This window comes from Haematobia irritans, chromosome 3 (assembly GCF_050003625.1).
Source record: "Haematobia irritans isolate KBUSLIRL chromosome 3, ASM5000362v1, whole genome shotgun sequence".
Lineage (NCBI taxonomy): Eukaryota > Metazoa > Arthropoda > Insecta > Diptera > Muscidae > Haematobia > Haematobia irritans.
In genome coordinates, this window is record NC_134399.1 from 22,423,814 (window position 1) to 22,441,978 (window position 18,165).

The 18,165-nt window shown below is 34.6% G+C and overlaps 1 protein-coding gene across 2 annotated transcripts; it reads right to left on the reverse strand.

Annotated features, from left to right (window-relative positions):
• Nucleotides 1-270: 270 nt before the first annotated feature.
• Nucleotides 271-16,514, reverse strand: LOC142232039 (UDP-glycosyltransferase UGT5-like). 2 transcript variants are annotated; one of them, XM_075302742.1, is made up of 2 exons: nt 7,140-7,874; nt 271-1,220 (listed from the first exon to the last, which is right to left on the reverse strand). In XM_075302742.1, the coding sequence occupies exons 1-2, from the start codon at nt 7,811-7,813 to the stop codon at nt 317-319; spliced, it is 1,578 nt and encodes a 525-aa protein (XP_075158857.1). In that variant the 5' UTR covers nt 7,814-7,874; the 3' UTR covers nt 271-316. The 2 variants fall into 2 exon arrangements, with proteins under 2 accessions (XP_075158857.1, XP_075158858.1); XM_075302743.1 differs by lacking the exon at nt 7,140-7,874 and adding an exon at nt 15,739-16,514 and having other exon boundaries at nt 301-1,220.
• Nucleotides 16,515-18,165: the final 1,651 nt, after the last annotated feature.

An 18,165-nucleotide genomic window follows, 5' to 3' on the forward strand; every position in this document is an offset into this window, starting at 1 on the left:
GACAGTTTTGCCAAAATATTAGTTCTTTAGAAAAGTTTATCAAAATTTTATTCCTATAGAAAATTTTGTCGAAATTTTATTTCTAAAGAAAATTTAGTCAAAATTTTATTGCTATTTTGTCGAAATATTTCTCCTATATAAAATTTTTTCTAAAATTAAAAAAAAATGTATCGAAATTTTATTTCTATAGCCTTATTTTTGGTAGAATTCTACCAACTGGCGCAATCGTATTGATAATACGACAGGGAAGTCAATAACTTTTTTAATATGTTTATTAATATTTTTAATATTTATTTAATATTTTTATAAATAAATTTTATTGGTTCTTTTTGGCTTTATTTACAGATTTCGATGCTTTCTTATTTCGGCAACATAAACATCTACATAAAGCGAAAATCAGGCCAAAAACACCAATTATCACAGCTAAAAGGAAAGCCATAACATCAATGGAACTCAATTGCCACCAGGACATAAATACAGCAGGCGATTGCATATGTTTGGCTCCATTATGTCGTATCACATAATCCACCCAATATCTCACCAATTGACGTGGTGTCATTGGTCTATCACGATAAAGTTTAGAGAATTGCTGGACATTTTCCCTATATTTGGGATTATTGAGAACTTCCAAAATTGTCGAACGGAAATCCTCTTCAGTGAGACTGGTATACTGTAAACTCAAACCAAATCCTGATTTTTCCACTTTGGCCATATTTGAATGTTGATCACCAAAGAAGGGTATACCAACCATGGGTATACCATGATATTGTGATTCCACCACACTACCCTGACCACCATGGGTAATAAAAAGTTTAACATTAGCATGGGCCAATATATCATCTTGGGGTAACCAAGATTTGTAAATGATATTCTCCGATTGACCAGGAAAATCTGAATCACCCCATTTCATTAATACTTTATAGGGTAGTTTCGAAAGGGCATTAAACATTATTTTCGCTTTCTCCTTTGACAAATGGGAACCTTGCACATTGGATCCAAAACTGAAATAGATAATGCCTTCCTTAGCTGAATCCATAATTTTGGCTAAATCTTCAGGCAATGGATCGGGTTTCTCTTTGATTTGTATTCCACCAATTTCGATTATAGCTGGTACGTTGGGTCTTATGGGTCCTTGACTAAAGTGATGGTTGGTCAAAACCAAAGAAACATTTTTGTAAACCTCTTCCAGGGGAGGATAACGATCGGCTGGGAAATTATAACTGCAACGAGAAGAAGATACATCAACTTGGATAAGTAATAGTAGATTTATACAAATTTTACCAAAAAAGAAAAAAACGCTATGTGTTTATTTTGTTGTTATTTCAAATACCAGGAAATTTGCTTAAATGTAAATAAAACTCCCCTCTGGTTTACCCTTAGGCACTTACAATTTCAGTGTTTTTCAAACTGTTGTCATCATTAATACCTCGCAGATAGCATTAACCCTTTATGGTCTCATTTCGAATTGACATTCGGTAACGAAGTTAATTTCGCATGAATTATTAAAAAAAAACCAAAAAATCCCAATGGTTTTACAGTATATGCACTGTTCTCTCAATAGCTCCCCAACTTTTTTTCTATACAATAAAAATTTACAAAAAAGCATTGTTTGTTTATTTCAAATACCAGTAAAAATTCTTAATCTCCTTAACTATGTACCCTCCGTTTTTTACTAAGGAACTTACAATTTCAGTATTTTTCTTTGAAGTTTGCCTAATTATATTGTAGAATGCCATTCTTTTTAGTCCTTTATGGGGTCTCTAATGCGTTTTTGATAATGCCCACCAGCAACATTACTTTCTCGCAGATTATTTGAAAGCCTAAAAAACTGGTTTGATATTCTCCGCTGCCAATGGTTTGCCATTTTCTGCTGTCATTGGTTTGTTAGTCTCTACTGTCAAGTTTTCCCATTTTCTTTGCTAGTATTTGTGATTTCGCTCACAATGTTAGAAACGCTCAATAATCTCTCAAAACCTTTTCTGCAAAAAATCCGTACAAAAACCAGCGATACTCAAACTAGCAAATACATCTACCAGAAAAAATAACTATTATGTTTACCAACATTTGTAGAAAAATTAAAATTTTCACAAACTTTTCTATTGAAATAAAATTTTCTAATGAAATAAAATTTTGTCAAATTTTTCTATATCGTAGATATAAAATTTTGACAAAATTTTCTATAGAAATAAAATTTTGACAAAATTTTCTATAGAAATAAAGTTCTGGCAAAATTTTCTATAGAAATAAAATTTTGACAAAATTTTCCACAGAAAAAAATCTTGGCAAACATTTTTTATATATTTTGACAAAATTTTCTATGGAAATAAAATTTTGACAAAATTTTCTATGGAAATAAAATTTTTACAAAATTTTCTATAGAAATAAAATTAGTTTTGCGAAATGTTAATTTCTGAGGAAATGAATTTTTTACAAAATTTTCTATTAAAATAAATTTTTTACAGAATTTTCTATAAAAGTAAAATTCTGGCAAAATTTTCTATAGAAATAAAATTTTGACAAAATTTTCTATAGAAATAAAATTTTGACAAAATTTTTTATAGAAATAAAATTAGTTTTGCAAAATGTTAATTTCTGAGGAAATAAAATTTTGACAAAATTTTCTATAGAAAAAAAAATTTTGATAAAATGTGCTATAGAAATAAAATTTTGACAAAATTTTCTATAGAAATAAAATTTTGACAAAATTTTCCATAGAAATAAAATCAGTTTTGCGAAATGTAAATTTTCTATAGAAATAAAATTTTGATAAAATTTTCTATAGAAATAAAATTTTGAACAACATTTTCTTAGTTTTGCGAAATGTAACTTTTCTTTAGAAATAAAATTTTGACATAATTTTAAATAGAAATAAAATTTAAAAAAAAAATTCTATAGAAATAAAATGCTGAGAAAATTATCTATATAGAAATAAAATTTTGACCAAATTTCCATAGAAATAAAAATTTGACAAAATTTTCTATAGAAATAAAATTTTGACAAATTTTTTATAGAAGTAACATTTTGACAAAATTTCTATCAAAATATAATTTTGACAAAATTTTCTATAGAAATAAAATTGTGACAAAATTTTCTACAGAAATAAAATGCTGACAAAATTATCTATATAGAAATAAAATTTTGGCCAAATTTTCCATAGAAAAAATTTTGACAAAATTTTCTATAGAAATAAAATTTTGACAAAATTTTCTATAGAAATAAAATTTTGACAACATTTTCTATAGAAATAAAATTTTGACAAAATTTTCTATAGAAATAAAATTTTGACAAAATTTTCTATAGAAATAAAATTAGTTTTGCGAAATGTAAATTTTCTATAGAAATAAAATTTTAATAAAATTTTCTATAGAAATAAAATTTTGATAAAATTTTCTATAGAAATAAAATTTTGACAAAATTTTCTATAGAAATAAAATGCTGACAAAATTATCTATATAAAATTTTGACAAAAGTTTCTATAGAAATACAATTTTGATAAAATTTTCTTAAGAAATACAATTTTGACAAAATTTTCTATAGAAATACAATTTTGACAAAATTTTCTATAGAAATAAAATTTTGACAAAATTTTCTATAGAAATAAAATTTTGACAAAATTTCTATAGAAATAAAATTGTGACAAAATTTTCTATAGAAATAAAATGCTGACAAAATTATCTATATAGAAATAAAATTTTGGCCAAATTTTCCATAGAAAAAAAAATTTGATAAAATTTTCTATAGAAATAAAATTTTGACAAAATTTTCTATAGAAATACAATTTTGACAAAATTCTCTTTAGAAATACAATTTTGACAAAATTTTCTATAGAAATACAATTTTGACAAAATTTTCTATAGAAATAAAATTTTGACAAAATTTTCTATAGAAATAAAATTTTGACAAAATTGTCTATAGAAATAAAATTTTGACAAAATTTTCTATAGAAATAAAATTTTGATAAAATTTTTTGTAGAAGTAAAATTTTGACAAAATTTTCCATGGAAAATAAATTTTGACAAAATATACTATAGAAATAAAATTTTGACAAATTTTTCCATAGAAATTAAATTTCGACAAAATTTTCTATAGAAATAAAATTTTGACAAAATTTTCTATCAAAATAAAATTTTGATAAAATTTTCGATAGAAGTAAAATTTTGACAAAATTTTTTGATAGAAAAAAAAATTGACAAAATATTCCATAGAAATAAAATTTTGACGAAATTTTCTATAGAAATAACATGTTGGAAAAATTTTGTATATAAATAAAATTTTTCAAAAATTCTCTATAATAATAATAACAAGTATATACGGCCAGGCCGAATCTTATGTACCTTAAAACTTCTTAACATCGTTTTCTAAATTGTGAGTTGGTCCATACGTGGTATATATTAGACAAAAAAGGTATGTGTAGGTAAGTCTACAAATAATTACGAATCGATATGGACTTTTGCCCGGTACGTAGAGAGCCAGAATTGAAATATGGGCGTCGCTTATATGGGGGCTATATATGAACTTGGGGGCTATATATGAATATGAATTATGAACTTGATATGGACCAATTTTTATGTGATTGGGGATCGATATATCTGAGGACTATATATAACTATAGACCGATATGGACCTAGTTAGGCATGGTTGTTAACGGCCATATACTAGCACAATGTACCAAATTTCAACTGATTGGGATGAAATTTGCTCCTCCAAGAGGCTCCAAAACCAAATATCGTGATTGGTTTATATGAGGGCTCTATATGATTATGGACTGATATGGACCACTTTTGGCATGGTTGTTAAATATCATATACTACCACCACGTACCAAATTTCAATAAGATCGGATGAATTTTGTTTCTCCAAAAGGACACCGGAGGTCAAATCTGGGGATCGGTTTATATGGGGTTATATATAATTATGGACTGATATGAACCAATTCCTGCATGGTTGTTGGATACCATATACTAATATGACATACCAAATGTCAACCGAATCGGATGAATTTTGCACTTCCAAGAGGTTCCGGAGGTCAAATCTGGTGATCGGTTTATATGAGGGCTATATATAATTATGGACCGATTTCCACCCATATTTGCATGGGTGTTTGAGGTCATATATTAACACCACGTACCAAATTTCAACCGAATCGGATGAATTTTGCACTTCCAAGAGGCTCCGAAGGTCAAATCTGGTGATAGGTTTATATGGGGGCTATATATAATTATGGACCTATATAGACCAATTTTTGCATGGTCATTAGAGACCATATGTTAACACCATGTACCAAATTTTAGCCGGATCTGATGAAATTTGCTTCTCTTTGAGGCTCCGCAAGCCAAATCTGGGGATCGGTTTTTATGGGGGCTATATATAATTATTGACCGATGTGGACCAATTTTTGCATGGTTGTTAGAGATCATATGCTGACACCATGTACCAGATTTCAACCACATCGGATGAAATTTGCTTCTCTTAGAGGCTCCGCAAGCCAAATCTGGGGATCGGTTTATATGGGGGCTATATGGGAGCCACCGTTGTGCAATGGTTAGTATGCCCGCCTTGTATACACAAGGTCGTGGGTTCGATTCCTGCTTCGACCGAACACCAAAAAGTTTTTCAGCGGTGGATTATCCCACCTCAGTAATGCTGGTGACATTTCTGAGGGTTTCAAATCTTCTCTAAGTGGTTTCAATACAATGTGGAACGCTGTTTGGACTCAGCTATAAAAAGCAGGTCCCTTGTCATTGAGCTTAACATGGAATCGGGCAGCACTCAGTGATAAGAGAGAAGTTCACCAATGTGGTATCACAATGGACTGAATAGTCTAAGTGAGCCTGATACATCGGGCCACCTAACCTAATGTAACCTATGGGGGCTATATATAATTATGGACCAATTTTTGCATGTTTATTAAAAACCATGTACTAACACTATGTACCAAATTTCAGCCGGATCGGATGAAATTTGCTTCCCTTAGAAGCTCCGCAAGCCAAATCGGGGGATCGGTTTATATGGGGGCTATATGTAATTATGGACCGATGTGGACAAATTTTTGCGTGGTTGTTAGAGACCATATGCCAACACCATGTACAAAATTTCAGCTAGATAGGATGAAATTTGCTTCTCTTAGAGGATCGGCAAGCCAAATATGCGGGTCCGTTTATATGGGGGCTATACGTAAAAGTGAACCGATATGGCCCATTTGCAATGCTATCCGACCTACATCAATAACAACTACTTGTGCCAAGTTTCAAGTCGATAGTTTGTTTCGTTCGGAAGTTAGCGTGATTTCAACAGACAGACGGACGAACGGGCGGACGGACATGCTCAGATCGACTCAGAATTTCACCACGACCCAGAATATATATATACTTTATGGGGTCTTAGAGCAATATTTCGATGTGTTACAAACGGAATGACAAAGTTAATATACCCCCATCCTATGGTGAAGGGTATAATAAATAAAATAGAAACAAAATTTTGACAAAATTTTCTATAGAAATTAAAGTTTGCCAAAATTTTGTATAGAAAGAAAATTTGGAGAAATAAAATTTTGACAAAATTTTTTATATAAATAAAATTTAGACAAAATTTTCTGTAGAAATAAAATTTTGACAAAATTTTCTACAAAAGTAAAAGTTTGAGAAAATTTTTTGATAGAAAAAAAAAATTGACAAAATTTTCTATAGATATAAAATTTTGACAAAATTTTCTATAGAAATAATATTTTGACAAAATTTTCAGTACAAGTAAAGTTGTTACAAACCTTTCTATAGAAATACAATTTTGTCAAAATTTTCTATAAAAATAAAATGTTGACAAAATTTTTTATAAGAATAAAATTTTGACCAAATTTTCTATAGAAATAAAATTTTGACAAAATTTTCTATAGAAATAAAATTTTGACAAAATTTTTTTAAAGAAATAAAATTTTCTACAGAAAGAAAATTTGTAGAAAATTTTCATTAGAAATAAAATTTTGACAAAATTTTCTATAGAAACAAAATGTTGGCAAAATGTTTTTGCGTGGTAGTTTTTGGTAAAATGTTCTCTAAATTTTGGTGGATTATTTATGGCTCAAGTGGCAACCATGTTTCTTCCTTCCTTTCCTCTCTCAAAAATCATTTCTCATTTCATAGTCACTCATAATATTCTTGGAGTGGTCCAGACATCCATGGAGCCAATATAATTTGCTCAAATCCTGTTGCCAAGAAATTAAGCAAACGTTGCTTAAATTCCATAGGTTGTTGAAAACCACTAAACACCGTGGGTACATATGACATTTCCGATGGATTACCCAATAAATGATCCAAAGGATAAACAGTTTGTAACATAAATGAAATCACAATGGGACAACGAAAATGCCCAGCAAGACCTACACCAAAACCATTTACAAACCAACCAAAAATCATCAAATCAAACGAGCCAGCCTTATGTTTGTGTAGAAAATCCTTTAGAGTTGGATGATTAAGGGTATCATTGGTAGTTTTTAGAGAAGACAAAATGCTTTGGCTGAAGCGTTGATATTCAGGTACATTATCATTCACCATGGACGAAGATAACTGCCCATCGTATAACTCGACATTTTCGATATGAATGTAAGTGTATTTGGCTTTCTTATAAACATTTGGAATTGTGGCCAACACGGTGACATTATGACCAGCTTCAGCCAATGTATTAGCCACTGAGGCATGGATTAGAACATGCGATTTAATGGGTATAGGAAGAAAAACTAAAATACGAGCTGATTCAATAAATTTTATGGAAAAGCATAAAAGAGCCAAGAAAATTATGGCAAATGATTTTATGAAATTCATATTGAAATTAATTCAAATATTTCGATAACAGAAAACCCGAAACACACACTTCTTTGTAACATCTACTCAGTGCAAATGTTAAACGCTTACTGAATATTTTGTTTGCCAATGACCTTAACCATGACAAAGAGAGAGAGAGAGATAGAGCGAGAGAGAGTGTGCCTATGTTAGCCATTATAATAGCATTAGAGTAGGTCATGTTTATTATAAGAATACACAGGGTTGTTGATGTTGTTGTTTGATTCAATGAGATAACATAATAAGAAAGTTGAATCAGATAAAGAGAGGAATATTCTAAATACACAGAGAGAGAACAAGATAAAACCAAGTATATACAGCCGACCAGGTCGAATTGTATGTACCTTGCACCATGGATGTAATGTAATAGTTTCATTTGAAAAATCTATTATGTTCTTGAACATCAGGTGAATTTGATGAGACATACTATCTCAGGAATATCAATTCAAATGGTTCGGTTCCCGAAGTTAAATTTAAAATTTCTATGTATTGAACCTACATCAGATTCTGGATTAATGAGAACCATTATTGTTTGAGTTTTAGAGGAAGGCTATATTAACCCTCGGACAGACACATCAGTCTGGCCAGACCTTTTTCGATTCTAATTGTAATTAAAATACATTTATAATATAGCTAGAGACTTGAAACTTCAGGTACCCTCCTAAAATTTTATTACCTATCGATGGGCGAAAAAATCGGGACGAAAAATACGACAGTAATAATGTAATAACATCAACAAAATAGCATATTTTCCATATAAATACATTAAAATACATAATGGGTCTGGCCAGGCCTCATGTGTTACGAATGTGACTATCGAAACATGTGTATGACGGAGGGTTAAGGTGAGAGTCAAAACGTCGCTTCAAATTACGGTGGAACCACTTAGAGAAGCATTGAAACACTCAGAAATGTGATCAGCATTACTGAGAGTGGATAAACCACCGCTGAAAACTGTTCATGGTGTTCGGTGGCATGTGGGATCGAACCCAAGATACTTTTGAATACAAAGCGGGCATGCTAATTAATGTCCACTTATACCACTATAGGTCCATTGTGAATCCTCGAGGAAATTTTGTCATCTTCTTCTTCTTCATGAAGTGGTCTTCTTTAAAGAGAACTTCCTTTATCCGTGTTCTATAAAGTTGCTTAACACAACCAACCAGAGGCCCTGAAGAAGGCGACTATGTTCTTCAAGCTGCACTGCCGCAGTTCATCTGACAGTTGACTGAGTTATTCTAGTGACGGTTTATTCAATTGTCTACAAGCTTACAAAAGCATTTTGATATATTCCATTCAGAAATAAAGTTATTCGTAATGGAATTCAAGCATAATAGTGTTATTGCTTTATATATGGTTAAAAAACCACAAGTGGCTATCGTTAGAGCCCTCCATCATTTAAGTGTGAATAAATCTGTTGTTTCTTGTACCGCTGGGTAAACAAATATTTTGGCAGCATATCATCGACATCGCAACAGCACTCAATACCATCGCACTAAGCACGGATCAAGAATGGCTTAAAAACGAGATTTCTCGTTTCATTTCTACCGAGGCTCCGGAGGTCAAATTTGGGGTCGGTTTATATGGGGGCTATGTATAATTATGGACCTCTACAGACAAATTTCAGCATGAATAAAAGAGACCATACACTAACACCCGTACCAAATTTCAACCGGATCGGATGAAAAATTATTCTTCCAAGAGGATCCGCAAGCAAAATCCATATAAACCGATCCCCAGATTTGGCTTGCGGAGCCTCAAAGAGAAGCAAATTTCATCCGATCCGGCTGAAATTTGGTACATGGTGTTGGTATATGGTATCTAACAACTATGCAAAAAATGTGTCCACATCGGTCCATAATTATATATAGCCCTCATATAAACCGATCCCCAGATTTGGCTTGCGGAGCCTCAAAGAGAAGCAAATTTCATCCGATCCGCCTGAAATTTGGTACATAATGTTGGTACATTGTCTCTAACAACCTTGCAAAAATTAGTCCACATCGGTCCATAATTATATATAGCCCCCATATAAACCGATCCCCAAATTTGGCTTGCGGAGCCTCAAAGAGAAGGAAATTTCATCCGATCCGGCTGAAATTTGGTACATGGTGTTGGTATATGGTCTCTAACAACCTTGCAAAAATTAGTCCACATCGGTCCATAATTATATATAGCCCCCATATAAAACGTTCTCCAGATTTGACCTCCGGAGCCTCTTGGAGGAGCAAAATTAATCCGATCAGGTTCAAATTTGGAACTTGGTGTTAGTATATGGCCGCTAACAACCATACCAAAATTGTTCCATTATCGGTCTATAGTTATATATAGCCGATCTCCAATCACACAAAAATTGGTCCATATCGGTTCATAATGATGATTGCCACTCGAGTCAAAAATAATTTACCAAAATTTTATTTCTATAGAAAAGTTTGTCAAAATTTTATTTCTACAGAAAATTTTGTTAAAATTTTATTCGGTTCATTATAATGGTTGCCACTCGAACCAAAAATAATCTACCAAAATTTTATTGCTATAGAAAATTGTGTCAAAATTTTATTGCTATAGAAAATTTTATCAACAATTTTATTTCTACAGAAAATTTTTTCAAAATTTTATTTCTATAGACAATTTTATCAACAATTTTATTTCTATAGAAAATTTTGTCAAAATTTTATTGCTATAGAAAATTTTTGTTAAAAGTTTATTTCTATAGAAAATTTTGTTAAAATTTTATTTCTATAGAAAAGTTTGTTAAAATTTTATTTCTGTAGAAAAGTTTGTCAAAATTTTCTTTCTATAGAAAATTTTTTGAAAATTTTATTTCTACAGAAAATTTTGTTAAAATTTTATTTCTATAGAAAATTTTGTCAAAATTTTATGTCTATAGAAAATTTTGTCAAACTGAATTATATACGTATTTGATCGACCTTTTTTGATTAAATATAACCAGGTATGGACTTACATACAATTTAGAAGACGGTGTTAAGAGGTTTTAAGATACCTTGCCATCGGCAAGCGTTACCGCAACTTAAGTAATTCGATTGTGGATGGCAGTGTTTAGAAGAAGCTTCTACGCAATCCATGGTGGAGGGTACATAAACTTCGGCCTGGCCGAACTTACGGCGGTACATTCTTGTTATGTTATACGCTCTGGTACTTCAGCTTGTGGCCAGATCGAGGAACTCTGCGACTAAGGTGGGGTGCGTCCATAGTGATCTGGTGGTAAGTCGGGTTGGTTTAGCAGGGCAAGAGAAAAGATGACGCGTGTCGTGTGGCCCTTGGTTGCAAATTGGACATACGTTAGCTACGCTGCTATCAATCACTGATAAGTAGAAATTGAGGCGGCTCCACTTGCCCGATCTTAATTTGGCTAAAACTACCCTCGTCTGCCGTGGGAGGTCTCTTTCCTCCGGTGCTATGGGCGGTGGACGGACTCCGAGAACAGGATTAACCTTGTAGCTGCTCACCGCTTCAGCTACAGTATCCTCATGAACCCTGTTCAAACCTGCCTGGTACGCTGCTTGATCTAGAGGCTCTCTTTTGTAACGCTGGATCTCGCGCTCTAGATGATGTATATCAACCCTTACGTTCCTGGGTGGTGGTTGTGTATCCATGAGATAATGGTTTGGATGATTACTGCGATAACAACCCAGGAGATACTGCTTTGACAACATATAATTGTGTCTTGGCACAGGGATGATCTTTGTCTCCACATAAAGGTGATCCAGGGGTGTGCTGCGGAGACACCCAGTCGCAGTTCTAAGGGCAGCGTTCTGCAAGATCTGTATGTTATTCCACTGCGTGTCACTGGTCTGCGGTGTCCAAACTGGAGCTGCATAGTTTACCACTGACCGGCCAATTGCCTTATAAGTAGTTAACAAGGTTTCTTTGCCCGCACCCCAAGTACTGCCGGCAAGTGACTTGAGGACCTTGTTTCTACCGCGGATCTTATTACATATTGCAGTGGCATGGGCAGATGACCTGAAAGGGCTGTCGAATGTTACCCTTAGTATCTAGGGGTAGTTTACTGTCGGAATTATTTCGCCATCGACTCTAACATTCAACTGCCTACGCACTCCCGCCGTCCATGTAGTAAACAGTGTGGCTGAGGATTTGGTGACAGATATCCTCTGATTTCTAGCAGTGAAATAACTGGTAAGATCAACAATGGGCCCGGATGCCATGATTGTACAGTCGTCCGCATATGATACAATCTCAACGCCGTCAGGAGGGGGTGGAATCGAGGACAGGTAGAGGAGATATCACCCCACCCTGGGGAACTCTCTGTTTAACTCTACGGGGCTTTGAGTTTTTGTCCCTGAATTCCACGTACGACTGGCGTCCACACATATAATTCAGAACCCAACGTTTCATTTCTGCCGGTAGGGACGTATTCTCGATGTCCTCGAATAATGTGGCATGGTTGACCGTATCGAATGCTTTCGATAGGTCAAGCGCCACGAGGACCGTCCTATGGCGGTCGAAATGGCATGTAAGGCTGTCGTCGCACTGTGTACATTCCGGAATCCATGTTGATGGTGGGCAGCTGGAAAATTCTCCACAAGGCTGGGGAGGATTAGTGCCTCCAGTGTCTGGGCTACTGGCGAGAGAAGGGATATCGGTCTGTACGATTCACCTTTACTCGAATCTTTGCCTCGCTTCAGTAGTGGAATCACCCTTCCCATCTTCCAGACATTGGGTATAACGAGTGAGTCCAAGGACAAATTGAGGAGTCTGGTCAGGTACTCAACTCCCAGTATTCCCAGGTGCTTCAGCATTAGCATTGAAATTCCGTCGGGGCCCAGCGCCTTGGATGGTTTCGCGCTGTTGATGACATTGGTAACTTCGCTTGCCGGAAATTGTGGTGTGTCATCGGCTCGGAGACCACGTATGCGACGAGTGGCTCTCCTTTTCTCTCTATCACTCTCGGGATGCTCGACAAACTGTCGGTTGAAGCATTTGGCGCATCTCTTCGGATCAGTCACAGTCACGTCACCAAAGGTGACTGAAATCCCATCATCACTTGTAGCGGGGTTCGAGAGGGCTCTCACTGTTGAGCACAATTTACCTGTTCATGTGCCTAGGTTACATTGCTTCAGGTGCTCTAACTATGTGTTCCGCTTGTGCTCGTCGACTATCTTACTAATCTCTACATTCAGTTCCATGATTCTAGCGTCAGCAGGGTTAGCACGACGGCGTTCATCATGATCGTCTGCGAGTCCCGCCGCTTCAGCTGGGAAGTTAGGCCTCACTTGGGCAATTCGACAAGCTGGAATGAAGCGAGCGACTGCTGCGTTGATGATGTCCCGGAACACCCTCTGGGCAACATGAACATGAGAGGGGGACGGGTGCTCACTGAAGCGGCGATGGGAACACGTGATTTTTACAGACGGACGGACCTCTATATCGAATCAAAATTCCACAATGTCTCAGAATATATATACACTTTATGGGGTCTGAGAGCAATATTCCAATCAGTTATAAACATAATGACAAAGGTTGTATACACACAAAGAAAATTTCTAAACATAATATGGTTTTCGAATTCAAAAACATAATGTCCAAGAAAATAATATAGTTGCGACAATTATTTTATATGTTCAACGTCCAAAAATAACATTTTGCTATAGGACATGATCATATTTCTTTTCTGGATATATGGGGTTTAAGACAAAGAGAAACCTTCCTTAAATATTTTGCTCGTTGATATAATGAAACTATTTCATCAATGTAACGAAAGTGTTCATTAATACAATGTTTCGAAAATTCATAATGAAAAGTTCCCTTGCATTAATGAAATTTTTCGTTGGCTGCCATCCAAAATACACATTTCATTAGTATTACGAATCTTTTCCTTTCAGTGTATTAAAGCATACCACAATATACTCGTATATAACAAAATTTGGTTTGATCATTACAGACTTAAAATACTTCTAGATTTCAATTTTCCAGCAAACCATTTATATCCGCGGTTTTTTATACCCTCCACCATAGGATGAGGGTATATTAACTTTGTCATTCCGTTTGTAACACATCGAAATATTGCTCTAAGACCCCATAAAGTATATATTCTGGGTCGTGGTGAAATTCTGAGTCGATCTGAGCATGTCCGTCCGTCCGTCCGTCTGTTGAAATCACGCTAACTTCCGAACGAAACAATCTATCGACTTGAAACTTGGCACAAGTAGTTGTTCTTGATGTAGGTCGGATGGTATTGCAAATGGGCCATATCGGTTCACTTTTACGTATAGGCCCCATATAAACGGACCCCCAAATTTGGCTTGCAGACCCTCTAGGAGAAGCAAATTTCATCCGATCAGGCTGAAATTTGGTACATGATGTTAGTATATGGTCTCTAACAACCATGCAAAAATTGGTCCACATCGGTCCATAATTATATATAGCCCCCATATAAACCGATCCCCAGATTTGGCTTGCGGAGCCTCTAAGGGAAGAAAATTTCATCCGATCCGGCTGAAATTTGGTACATGGTGTTAGTATATGGTCTCTAACCACTATGCAAAAATTGGTTCACATCGGTCAATAATTATATATAGCCCCCATATAAACCGATCCCCCGATTTGGCTTGCGGAGCCTCTAAGAGCAGCAAATTTCATCCGATCCGGTTGAAATTTGGTACGTGGTGTTAGTATATGGCCTCAAATACCCATGCAAAAATTGGTCGGAATCGGTCCATAATTATATATAGCCCCCATATAAAACGATCCCCAGATTTGACCTCCGGAGCCCCTTGGAAGAGCAAAATTCATCCGATTCGGTTGAAATTTGGTACGTGATGTTCGTATATGGTATCCAACAACCATGTATGAATTGGTTCATATCAGTCCATAATTATATATAGCCCCCATATAAACCGATCCCCAGATTTGACCTCCGGAGCCCCTTGGAAGAGCAAAATTCGCCCAATCCGGTTGAAATTTGGTACGTGGTGTTAGTATATGGTCTCTAACAATCATGCAAAAATTGGTTCATACCGGTCTTAATTATATAACCCCCATTTAAACCGATCCCCAGATTTGACCTCCGGAGCTCTTAGAGGACCAAAATTCATCGGATCCGGTTGAAATTTGGTATGTGGTGTTAGTATATTGTCTCTAACAACCATGCAAAAATTGGTCCATAACGGTTTTAATTATATAACCCCCATTTAAACCGATCCCCAGATTTGACCTCCGGAGCTCTTAGAGGACCAAAATTCATCTGATCCAGTTAAAATTTGGTACGTGGTGAAATTTTGTACATTGTGCTAGTATATGGCCGCTAACAACCATGCCAAAATTGGTCCATATCCGTCTATAGTTATATATAGCCGATCCCCAAAAGTAATCTAGTAAAATTTTATTTCTATAGAAAATTTTGTCAAAATTTTTTACTATAGAGAATTTTGTCAACATTTTATTTCGATAGAAAATTTTGTTAAAATTTTATTTCTATAGAAAATGTTGTCAAAATTTTATTTCTATAGAAATTTTTGTCAAAATTTTATTTCTATAGAAAATTATGTCAAAATTTTATTTTTATAGAAAATTTTGTCAAACTAAATTATATAGCATTTAATCGACCTTTTTTGTTTAATATATACTCCGTATGGACTAACTTACAATTGAGTAGACGATGTTAAGAAGTTTTAAGAAACCTTGCCATCGGCAAGTGTTACCGCACTTTTGACGCTACAAAATATTCATTTAATTCAAATAAAAGAGATGAGAGATGATCTGTGCAACATAAATTCAGGTTTATTTTCTTTTAAAGAAAATATTTTATAATAAATGGAAATTTCGTTCCGGACAACAGTATTTATTCTTTGTAATAAATACTCATAGGATTTTCGGTACGAACAGTTTTTGTGTAGCCCTGGTTTTTTAATATTAACTCCACTTACCTATAGAACTGCTTATTTTTTATACTCTTTAAGCCTCCCATAATCACACTCTCAAATCCAATGGCTATAAAATTCTTAACCCGGGTGAAAAAGGTCATCGGTGGTCGAATATCACTAAACAATGAAGGCACATAGGCTAATTCATAGGGATTTCCTATCATATCGTTAATTGGTACTATGGGCTGAATCATGAACGAGATGACAATCGGACATTGAAAATGGGCGCCCAGACCCAGCATAAAATCATTCATAAAATATCCCAAAATCAGCAAATCAAAATCTCCAGGGCCATGATTATGTAGAAACTCTTGAAATTTTGCCGTGTTCATGGTATCATTGGCATTATCGAAAACCATTGTTAACATTTGATTTATTTTCTTATAAAACGGTTGAGGTTTATTCACCAACTCTGTGGTAAAATTGGGATCCAAAGGTTTCGACTCAATGTGAATATAGGTGGAATAATGGGTATTTTTTAAAACATCTGGAAGGATGGATAGAACAGTGACATTATGACCAGCGGCTGCCAATGTTTCAGCGACTGAGGAGTGTATAATAGCATGGGACTTGGATGGTGTTGGGATTACAGCTAAGATACGGGCCCCATCTACAATGGTAGAAATTCCCAGCAACAATAAGCTGGTTAAAATAATCAAACGCATGATGTCACAATGACTTGCACTAGTTTTTTCACAATGAGTTGTGGCACTATTTTACGCGTTTAGTTTTATGAGCGAAAGCTAAAGCTAGACTGACCACTAAACTGATTTTGAAATAATTTCGAAAAATATTCATGATCAACAAACAAAGTGTGTTTGTTTTTTTTTCTTTTCTTTAAATACTAAAATCGATAAAGAATTCTCTTCTGAGTGTGTATAGTTCGCCAGTTAAATATACTTATGTTCTTATCTTTGGAAAGTAGGGATGCCATATGTGGATTTAGAGATAATGAATTTTTTAGAGATTTTTTTTTTGAGATAATGAATGAAATTTCACAATTTAATGGTGAAGTTGCATAGGTTGCAGTACAAACAAAGAATATAATTCGTTTTATCTAACAAAAAAGTTCGCATCACTCTGCTACCGCTCCTTTTTATGCACACCACCATAGAATGGTGATGAGTGTAGGGATGCCATATGCGGATTTAGAGATAATGAATCAATGAAATTGTTGCAGTACAAAAAAAACCCAAACCTCATTGATCTAAAGCGGAGATTCGTTTTACCTACTGAGATCCGATACAAAAAAAGTTAGCATGACTACACTCCCTCTCCCTTTTATTCATACCACCATAGAATTCTGAAGCGCGTATAATAACCCAGCAAACAAAGAGCTTCCAAAGAAGTAGTTTGGATCCCTAATTTGTGATCCGGAAGAAGTGCAAACTTGGATCATCTCCTATGAATTTTACATGGGCTTGCCATAGGACGGAAATACTCAATTTTTTTATCCTTTGCATTGTTTTAGAAATTGTGCCTTGGAAGTTCATTTGGATGAAGAAATAAAAAAAAAACAAGTATATACAGCAGTAAGTTCGGCCGGGCCGAATCTTAAATACCCACCACCATGAATCAAATATTAGGGTTTCCTTTGAAATTTCAGGGGGGTTTGATGACAGATATTCTCCCAAGCAGAGCAGATCAACTAGTACACTTCCCCAAGATAAATTTCAAGATTTTACCTATGAAGACTATATCAGATTCTGGATTTATAAGAACCATTTTTGTTTGAGTTTTAGAGGAATCATTAACATCTCTTGTAAGTGTGAAAGAAAATTATAAAATAACGGCTTGATTTGAAATCTTAAATATGTAGATTTTCACCCGAGAAATAAAATCTGGAAATTTTACATTGAGTTTCAAGTAATTTTCATGACCAGTGCGCCTTCTATACCCTCAAGAAGTGAAATCGGTCTATATGGAGGCATTACCAAACCGATAAAAAACTAATCCGATAAACGTTTTTGTGAGCCTAAAATACCAGAATATTTACAATTTCCGGCAAATCGGATAAAAACTACGGTTTCTAGAAACCCAAGGAGTTAAATCGGGAGATCGTTCTTAAGGGGGCTATACTAAAATATGGACCGATACTCACCGTTTTCGGCACACCTCTTTATGGTCCTAAAATACATCTAGATTTCCAATTTCAGGCAAATTGGACAAAAACTACGGTTTCTATAAGCCCAAGATCCCAAATCGGGAGGTCGGTTTATATGGGGACCATACCAAAACATGGACCGATACTCACTATTTCAGGCACACATTTTTATGGTTCTAAAGTACCTCTCGATTTCAAATTTCAGGACAATTAAATAAAAACTGCGGGTTCTAGAAGCCCAAGAAATAAAATCGGGATATCGGTCTATATGGGGGCTATACCAAAACATGGGCCGCTACTCACAATTTTCGGCACACCTCTTTATG

What these genes read in the sequence shown, in the direction of transcription:
- LOC142232039 (XM_075302742.1), bottom strand. Translation starts at nt 7,813, where the DNA reads ATGAATTTCATAAAATCATTTGCCATAATTTTCTTGGCTCTTTTATGC. An exon ending in CCACTCCAAGAATATTATGA is followed by an intron (nt 1,221 to 7,139) that starts GTGACTATGAAA and finishes TTCTCGTTGCAG; the next exon opens with TTATAATTTCCCAGCCGATC.